Below are 10,000 nucleotides of genomic sequence, written 5' to 3'. Positions count from 1 at the left end.
ACTACTACTACTACTACTACTACCACTACTACTTCCATTACTATATCTATTACTACTACTACTACTACTACTACGACTACTACAATCACCACCACCATCACCACCAACACCATTACTACTACTACTACTACTACCGTTACTACTACTACTGCTACTATTAATACGAGTACTTCTACTACAGCTAATAATAATAATAATAATAATAATAATAATAATAATAATAATAATAATAATAATACTGTGACTCCTACCTCTGTGTTCTACTGTGACGGCGATGTGTCAGTGAACGTAGCTTGGTATTGGAGTCGACTATTTTCTTTCTCAATATTCATCACTCACAACATCCTTGTGCAAGTGGGTTATCAAAATTCGTCTGGCGTTTTGTGATTTATTTAGAAAAAATAAATTGTCTTTACAGCTTAACAACAGTGCACTTCTTTACTACTCATTCACATGATTAAGATTATAAGCAAAGTTATTATGACTCTTGTGTCTGTACTATCATAGTGTCTGGCTGCTACTGACGCTAAAAGTGAATTGAGGATTGTCCGAGAGGTGTCTAGGCATACGTCATAGATTTCCATAGCCAATAATATTAAGCAAAATGAATGACGTTTTAATCTCCACCCAATGGGAGATAAGCCTTTAACAAGCTGAACGGGCATAAAACAAACCGGCTGTTTATAGATAAGCTTGGCTGTTATCAATTCAACGTCCTGTTCACCTCTTCCACATTTCTTCTAATAATGGCGTTAGATTCTCTAACGCGTCTCTAATTTCCTTCTAATTCTACTCCTATATCTATTCTTTTTCATGTAAGGTAGTGCCTATTGCACTACTACCATCATTACTACTACTACTACTACTACAACCACCACCATTACTACTACTACTACTACTACTACTACTACAACCACCACCATTAATACTACTACTACTACTACTACTACAACTACTACTATGAATACTACTATTACTACTACTACTACTACCACCACCACTACCACTACCATCACTACCAACAGTCCCTCTATAATAGTCAGTAGCTGTCACGGTGTAATGAGAGGAAGCCTTAAAAAGGAAAAATAAGTGTCTGTGTGGCAGCTTCGGCCTGACACACTGAGGCAGAGTCAGATACGTGCACAGTGTGGATACAGTGTGTGTAATGCAATGCCAATAAACACTTCCTTGCGTCTTTGCCTCCTGACACACACACACACACACACACACACACACACACACACACACACACACACACACACACACACACACACACACACACACACACACACAGAAACGAGAAAGAGAGAGAGAGTGGGGAGGTGGAAAGAAGTGAGAGAGGAGGAGGAGCAGGAGTAAGACGAGAAGGATAAGGAAAAGGAGGAGGAGGAGGAGGAGGAGGAGGAGGAGAAGTAGGAGGAGAAGGAAAAGGAGGAGGAGTAGGAGTAGGAGGTGGAGGAAGAAGAGGAGGAAGAATAGGACGAGAAGAAGGAAAAGGAGGAAGAGAAGTAGGACGAAGAGAAGGAAAAGGAAAGATGAGTATGAAGAGAGGCAAAGAAGGAGGAGGAGGAGGAGAGGAAAAAAAAGTAGGAAGAAGATGAGGAAGAGAGAGAGGAGGAGGAGGAGGAGAAGGATGGAATATGAGTTGGAAGAGAAATAGTTGGAAAAAGAGGGAAAGGAGGAAGAGAAAGAGAGAAAATAAAAAAATACCGCTAACATAATTCTCTCTCTCTTTCTCTCTCTCTCTCTCTCTCTCTCTCTCTCTCTCTCTCTCTCTCTCTCTCTCTCTCTCTCTTCTTTTTTCCTATTTCCTCTTGGTCCTCCCGCTATTAATCCTCCTCTTCCTTTTCTTCTTCTTCATCCTCCTTGTCCTGCTCCTTCTCCTGCTCCTCTCCTTCTTCTCCTCCTGCTGTGTCACCAGTGGCTTGATGAGCATAAGACAGACACTTCTGAAGAAGGAAGGTGTAGAGGAGCGTCCCTAAAGAAGAGCAAACTTACCTGACGAACGAGGCAAGCGCAGACGCCACTCGGAAGGGGAAGACCCTCCTGGGAAAGAAAACTGTTGTCAGAGACGCGTCCCCAAAATAAAGAAGATTCTCCTGACGAAGGCAGCAGTCAGTACCGACGCTCGCAAGGCGGCAACACCCGCCTCGTGCATGAAGTGATCGGTGCTACACACACACACACACACACACACACACACACACACACACACACACACACACACAAACGAACACACACACACACACACACACACACACACACACACACACACACACGAACACACACACACACTCACACAAACGAACACACACACACACACACACACACACACACACACACACACACACACACACACACACACACACACACACACACACACAAACGAACACACACACACACACACACACACACACACACACACACACACACACACACACACAAACGAACACACACACACACACACACACACACACACACACACACACACACACAAACGAACACACACACACACACACACACACACACACACACACACACACACACACACACACACACACACACACACACACACACACTGTAATGGTATATATTTTTATTGAAATATTTTCTGTTCATGGATTTACAGAAAGAGTAATGCGATGAGATTAATAATTTAATAATAATAATTCTTTATTCCCATGTAATGCGATGAGATTAATAATTTAATAATAATAACTCTTTATTCCCATGTAATATGGTTATTCTTGCAGTTATTCTTAGATAAGGCGTAAAATATTTAAAAATTTTAAGAGAAAAGAATGGGCTACCTGAGATAACAAGACCTACCTAAGATAAAAGATGAGCTAAGATAAAAGATTTCAATTTAGATTTAAAAGTTTGTAGGCTTCCCTATTTCTTAACAGAAGAGGGCAGATTATTCCATAGTTTGGGCCCTGACACAGCAGTGGCCCTCAACCCTGAGTCAGTTCCGTCTTTGGGTATGTACAAGTCATTGAACTGCCTTGTGCTGCTTGTTTCTTCTATGATACTGGGAAATTCCATGTGCCATTCAGGATGTAATCCGTATACAACTTTATACATTGTTATATTTTTCAAAAGTGTGCTTGTCTCTTACTGTCGTCCATTGTAGATCTTTAAGTACGGGAGTGACGTGATCATATTTCCTGAGTTTTTACAGTTTTTGTATGTTATGTAGCAAAGTTTTATTTCTGGAGCCCCATATACTAATGCAGTAATTTATTAGGCTGAGCACCAAAGACTACAATTAATACCCTAGTTGGTTTATCAAAACTATCACTTATTCGACTGATACACATCAGTGTTCCTACGATTTTCTTATAAAGCTCGGTGATGTGTATATGGAGAAGCATATATCTATCGAAATAAACGCCCAGGTTCTTCACATGCGTAATCGGATAGATAAGGTTGCCATCACAGTTAATGAATGTGTTTGGGGGAATACGTGATAGAATTTGCCTATTGCCAATAAAGATACTTTGTGTTTTCCTTAGATTTAGCATAAGACCATTACTAAGAAAATATTGCTTTACATTGTGTAGTGTGTCTTCAGTTTTAGAGATGAGATCCCTGAGGTTATTGACAGTGTCAGTTTCTGGTGCCAAGCACTGATCCTTGTGGAACCCTGTAGTTTACATTTTTATTAGACAGTGTGCTGCTCAAGCGTACCGATTGTGTTCTGTCTTTCATGTAACTGTCAAATCAGAAGTTATCTATATTGAGTTTAATGCATTTACTTAGAAGAATCTCATGGCTAACACTGTCAAAGGCTTTCGAGAGATCACACAAAGTCAAAATTGTTACTTTCTGTTGGTCCATGTTGTCATATATTTTATCAGTGATAGAGGAGAGAGCAGTTTCTTTTGATAGTTTTGGCTGATAACAAGTGACTAAATTCCAGAATTACCTGATTAGCAACTACTTTTCTACTATTTTAGAGGCAATGGGTAATAGTGAAATTGGCCGAAAATTGCTTGGGTCGCTAGAGTCTCCGCTTTTAAAAATGGGGATTATAAGGGCATGTTTCCAAGCTGTGGGAAAGACGCCTGTAACTATTGAGGTACTGATTATGCAAGTGATATACGAGGCTATAATACAAAGAGCATCCTTTATAAATTTCATGGGAATGCCATCACTGCCAACAGTACTGGTTTGGTTTATGTCTTTTACCGTGAAGATAACAGTGTCAGTGTCTGCTGGTTGAGGCCTGAAGGTGCTGTCCTCACCACTCATCCCAGAGGCTACATTCTCACAGATAGAATATTGCACATTTTCACCGTGGATGAGCTCCTGATTTTTAGTGTATGAATTCTTATCAACATTAGCAAAATAAGAATTAAATTCATTGGCTTTGTCGAGTACAATATCGAAATTAGAGGTATTAGAAATGTTTTTAGTGTTAGGGACTATTTCTCTAATAGTTTTCAATGTTTTGAAATGTTACCTTTATTGTTAAGAAATTCATCGTGATAATATTTTGCTTTGCACTCACCAATGAGGGTTTTAACTCATTTCTTTTCCTGTTTGTATTGTTGTTGCAGATCAGCGTTATGCCGAACGTATTTTAGTTTTGCTCGAGTAATATTTCAAATATTCATAGCTTCGCGGATTGAGTTGCTCATCCATGGTGCAAATGGTCTTGTGATTTCTTTAGCAACAAGGGGGGCACATTCGTTTAAATACTTAATAAAATTTGCGTTAAAAATATCAACATGTGTATTTACGTCGTCTGTACTTAAAATCACATTAAAACTGTGCGTCTACTGAAGAAGCCTAAAACATTTTTTTTTGTTTTTTTTTGGTATAGTCACCAACGTGTGGAAATGTTGGAATAACTGGCGATCTCTTAGGTTTGCTGATATCTACCTTAATACTTCAAAGGTGATGATCAGCAGTCTGTTGTGGCACAACATCACAGGAGCATACAGTGTCAGGCTTGTTAGTAATGGTAAGATCTAATAGAGTTGAGGATGTTGACGTAACCCTCGTTGGTTTATCAATTATTTGAGTTAACTTGTTGCTCTTTATGATCTTAGATATCTTGGCATTACCCAACAAGTAAGTTGTCATTAAAATCACCCAATATAAAGAATGTCTTATTATTCGTACTAATTAATCTAAACACGTCTTGTATGTATTCAAAAGCAGTGGCAGAGGCCTTACGGCGTGGGTACATGCAACCAATAATTATGGCTGGCAGCTTCCGATATTGAACGGTAATCCATAAATCTTCAATGTTTGGGACGTTCCAGTTAATGATATTGAGTGTTAAGACATTCTTTACATAGATACATACACCGCCTCCACGCCCACTATCACATCGGAAGATTTATAACCAGGTATATTAACATATGCGTCTGGGAGATCTGGGAGAAGCCATCATTCACTTACACACAAAACATCAATATTCCTAACGTTTATTAACAGTCTTATTTCACACATATTTCCAAGCAGAGGTTGAGCAGTAATATGTTCCACAGTCATAAATTCTCCTTTTTTGTTTGCAACGGCAGGCACTGCTTCGCCAGTTTCCTATATATTATATATCTGACACAAGCGGCTCTTGTGACCAAAACGTTTACAGTTGCTGCACAGGAGTTTGTGCTCGAATCTACAATTTCTTTGCACGTGATTATACTCGTCACAATTATAACAACCGGTTCTTCTTCTTCTCGTAATTTTTGTTCGTTATGTTTTCAGACACATACCTATTACTTTCATTGTTTTCATACAGGTACTGAGAGTCGCCAGTGTACACGTACAGGGCTCCAGACTGTGGGTTAGATGGGTGGTGTCGCGGTGAGTGGCTCCTGTTCCATCTGCCCGTTCGTGAGGTGTCGATGGATTGGTGATAGGAGGGTGTAAGGTTTCTCCTCGCCGCCGCTGCGTATGTACTGGCAGTAGGGGCGCCCTCCTCGTTACCCCATCCTATCTTGCTCCCTCTTGTCGCTGGCCTGCTGGGTATATAACAGGAAGGGGCTCGTCGTTGGAATGCAGGGCGGGGCTGGGAGATGGTGGGGGAGCTCTGGGGAGTTCTATGAGTAGAGGCTTTGCGGGCGTATGATCTGCCTTGTTGACTTGGCCTCTTGTGAATGCGTTAGATAGCCTGACGTTCTTGGGATAATGGGTGATGCGGGTCAGCGTTCTCAGCAGGTGCTCTGGTTTCCAGTGTGGAGTTATCGCGACCCGCGCACCTTTTTTTTCCTTTCGTTGTGCTTTATGTTTGATGATAATTTTCTTGACTTCTTCCCAGTGTGTGCAAAGATAAAAGTGTTTGTGTTGCTTTTTAATGGTGCTCAGCAGCTTGATTACACCCAGCCTATTCAGTACTGGGTAGGAATTATTTTTCATGTCAAACCACATATCATCAACCTCACCCGTTTTAAGTATGAATGTAGGAGGAGTTTTGATGATATTCATTCCATTAGCTTCACCCCATTTCATTAAATGCTCGTTATAGTCGAGTGTTTTTGCTTGTACTTCCTGAGTCATGGGTGGTGGCAGGAGCTGACACACATGCACCTTCATAGCACTATTTTTTTTCCTTCAGTGCTGCGATCAAATAGTCTAAATTGTTTAGTATTGCTGTAGGTGATTTCTCCTCGAGTAAGTCATTGATCCCATCGTAGAATAAACATTCAGAGGGAATCTGGCTTAGTTTTTCGTCAATCCAACTTCTGAGGAGGTCCATATCTGCTTCAGAAATTGTTCTTATCCAGCAATTTTTCTGGAGATCGGATGGTAGAATCTTACATAGGTTTGTTTCCAAGGAACAGGCAGTTGTTGGAAAGTGTGGAGTGCGACGTCGGTGCGTGGTGTTTGGCACCGCTCCTACAGCAGTGCTGCTCCAACTCAGAGATTCGTTTCTGGAGTTGCTGGATTGTATGGTAGGCAGTCTTGATTCCAGTATCTAGTAGATCAATTTCTGAATCTTTAGTTTCCAGCTTGGACGTGTTAATCACAATTTTTCTCGCTATTTCCTGCATGTCCAAGCCGTTATGTTGAGTTGTGACTTGTGTCATAAGCGGAGGGACTCTGCTTGACCTCATTGGGTAAGGGCTGTGATTCTCGGGGTGAAGGGGGTGAGTTTATGATGTCATGTGCAGTACTGTTGTTCAGCAGTACAGCAGGGGGTTGTGCTGCTCAAGCATGAGAAATTTTGCCTTAAAATGAGACCAAGTCCAAAAATCCCACTATCTTATTCCAGCTACTTCTGTTCCTCCTAGGTTCACGCACCTCTGGATACGTATGTAGCTTCTCGGGTCCTCTACTTTTCCCAGGTTTTCTGATCAAACACCTCGGTGCGTTTGTTTACACCTCCGCCATGAGAGAGAGAGAGAGAGAGAGAGAGAGAGAGAGAGAGAGAGAGAGAGAGAGAGAGAAGCAGTGTTGCCAGACGGGATTCATGAATTCCCAGATTTTACATAAAAAAAAAAAAAAAATCAGTAGCTTGTGAAAAACTTTCCCATCATATATATATATATATATATATATATATATATATATATATATATATATATATATATATATATATATATATATATATATATATATATATATATATATATATATATATATATATATATATATATATATATATATATATATATATATATTTTTTTTTTTTTTGTGTGTGTGTGTGTGTGTGTGTGTGTGTGTGTGTGTGTGTGTGTGTGTGTGTGTAACTATTGTGGATGTATTTAGATAGCCTAGATATAAATATAAATATAGCCTAATATAAAATTAGAGGTAAATCATGCTAGCAATCCCGCAGACAATTTCTAGTTTTAACCTCTTCCGGTACTCAAATTACTAAGTTACCAAAACAGAAACACTTTGATGTAGTTACAATGCATAAATGAAATGGATTATACTTCACCAAGCATGAAAAGTATCATCTGAAAGAAATAAACAAAAATGACATTCGCGAGGTCCCAAACTGTAGGTCAATAGCATTAAATTTGAAGTATTAAACACGCATTTAAGCCACAAAAAGTATGCAATCATTTGATTCCAGAATCATTAAATAGGAAGCAAAATATTTAATCCTCATCACTGGCATCATCATCTTCCGTGCCCTTATGATCAATACAAGATTTTTTGCACATATCACTATTCAACCCTTGTCTTAGTCCTTCTGTTATTTTAAAACTATGACAATTAGCATCGGACACAAGTCTCTTAGTGTGTGACAAACCGGTGATAGTTTTTGTGGAGAGTCTATTTCTCAGTGTACTGTTCATGCGGTGTATGTCTGAAAACGTTCTCTCAACCCTAGCACTTGAGTGAGGCAAACAGAGCAACCTTAGCATGAAGGAAACTAAATGTGGATACACTGGATTTCCATCTCCTAGTTTTGCGTTTTGTACTTACCCGAAACTCAGTTACGCTTGCATCACTCCTAGTACACAATATGTCACTATTCCTTAACAGCCGCCATTCTGAATCCAGAGCTTGAACTGCTTGGCAGGGAACAAGGCTTGGAAATGAGCTCATTAAAGCAGCAAGTGAATCCACTGACTTACTTCTTACCACGTCAGGATCTAATACTTCCAGATGCTGGAAAGTAGCTTCTAGAAATGGAAACCTTTTGCATATTTGAGTTGCTGCTTGTACGAGAAATATTTGACATCGTTGCCGAAATATTTGCACATCTTGAGGGGGGAGATTATACCCTTGATGGAGTGACATGCCTACCTTAGCTCCCAGATAGATTGAGAAGAGGTCCTTGAAGTTACTAGGATCCTTAAATTTTATACTGCTTAGTGGAGTTTTTCTCAGATAATCATCTTTAAGGTAGCAGTCAAGCAGGGATCTAAAGGTCTGCAACACTGATTTATTTAGCTTGTGAATTTGTGGACTATGTGATTGTATTTGCAGATTAAGAGTGCTGAATATTGGGAGAACAAAGTCAAGAAATTCTAAATACATCCTTGTGAAAGGGTTATTAAGCCTTTGTAGTATGGTGTCACTTGCAATGAGTCTATCATTGAGAGCTTGAGAGCATCCCATTGCTCAAGCAGCCAGGGCACTACCATATGTAGGAATAACCATCGAGTCTGACTGGGATGGAGTAATATGTGTGGTTTGACATTAACAAAAGACTGAAATTCTTTTAGGTCACTAATGCGCTTTGGACTGCAACTAAAGTATGAGAACACAGCACGAGCCAATTCTTCAACATCTTTAGGCAATGTTGCACAAGCATATGAAGCACAAAGTGCAAAGGAGTGGCAAATACATTTCATCACAAGTAACCCTGGTATATAATTTTTTAGTAATGTTGAGAGAGAGAGTTGCGAGTTCCAAGCATGGAATTTGCCCCATCAGCACCAAAGCCAAACATATTTTCCTTATAGGGGATGTGATTGCTGGCAAAAAAGCTTACGACAGACTCATATAGTGTCTTTGCAGTTGCACTATGTGAGGAATCAGACCTAAAAAACAATGTCACTTTGGCTTCAATCATAATTCGGACAACCATATACAGATGCTTTACAGATTAGAAATCAGTGCTTTTATCAACAATCAGCGAAAAATTTGAAACCTGAAGTTTTCTAATCAATATATCAGAGCTTATCTCACCTGCCACATGGTTTATAATTGATGTTAACTTTGTGCGCCCACATTTGATCTGTTTTGCAATATTTGAATCAGGACATTATGGCCTGAATGAGTGCTGGCATGTGCTCCACAGTTCTAATTGGCAGATCATGCTCACATATTAATGCAGCCATTCTAATCTCACCATCCCGAACAGATTTGTCAATTTTTGTTTCACCACTAACCAGATGCATGTCTAGTACGGAGGATGATTTTGCCTTACCTCATATTTCTTGGCGCTTTTTATTAGTGGAATGTCTCTTTACCTCCATTTTACTTGCGCTAATGGATATGTGAACATGACATGCATCACAAAAAGCAAACGTTTGTCCCTTTCAACTTGCTTTAAGCCATCTCTTAAATTCTGGTTCAGATT

The 10,000-nt window shown here is 39.7% G+C and overlaps 3 protein-coding genes across 7 annotated transcripts in view; 1 reads left to right on the top strand and 2 right to left on the bottom strand.

Moving 5' to 3' along the window:
* The window catches only part of LOC135097607 (uncharacterized), a 27,760-nt gene that overhangs the window by 5,431 nt on the left and 12,329 nt on the right, over window positions 1-10,000 (top strand). The window lies entirely within an intron of this gene.
* The window catches only part of LOC135097626 (uncharacterized), a 51,983-nt gene that overhangs the window by 40,345 nt on the left and 1,638 nt on the right, over window positions 1-10,000 (bottom strand). For 4 of the 5 annotated variants that reach the window (XR_010265896.1, XR_010265895.1, XM_063999581.1 and 1 more), the window contains exon 2: window positions 252-2,046. The gene's annotated coding sequence lies outside the window, so the exon portion shown is untranslated. Of the gene's footprint in view, window positions 66-251; window positions 2,047-10,000 lie in introns of those variants that run through there. The other variant, XM_063999583.1, reaches the window with a different exon arrangement.
* LOC135097590 (uncharacterized) lies at window positions 7,699-9,758 on the bottom strand. Its single transcript, XM_063999515.1, is given in 5 exon segments — window positions 7,699-8,389; window positions 8,547-8,993; window positions 8,996-9,280; window positions 9,538-9,682; window positions 9,684-9,758. Coding segments are annotated over 5 exon segments (1,278 nt in total). The 3' UTR covers window positions 7,699-8,063.

This window comes from Scylla paramamosain, unplaced genomic scaffold, assembly GCF_035594125.1.
Source record: "Scylla paramamosain isolate STU-SP2022 unplaced genomic scaffold, ASM3559412v1 Contig26, whole genome shotgun sequence".
Classification (NCBI taxonomy): domain Eukaryota; kingdom Metazoa; phylum Arthropoda; class Malacostraca; order Decapoda; family Portunidae; genus Scylla; species Scylla paramamosain.
Note: the sequence above shows the minus strand (reverse complement) of the source record. Positions and strands in the feature narration are given on the sequence as shown.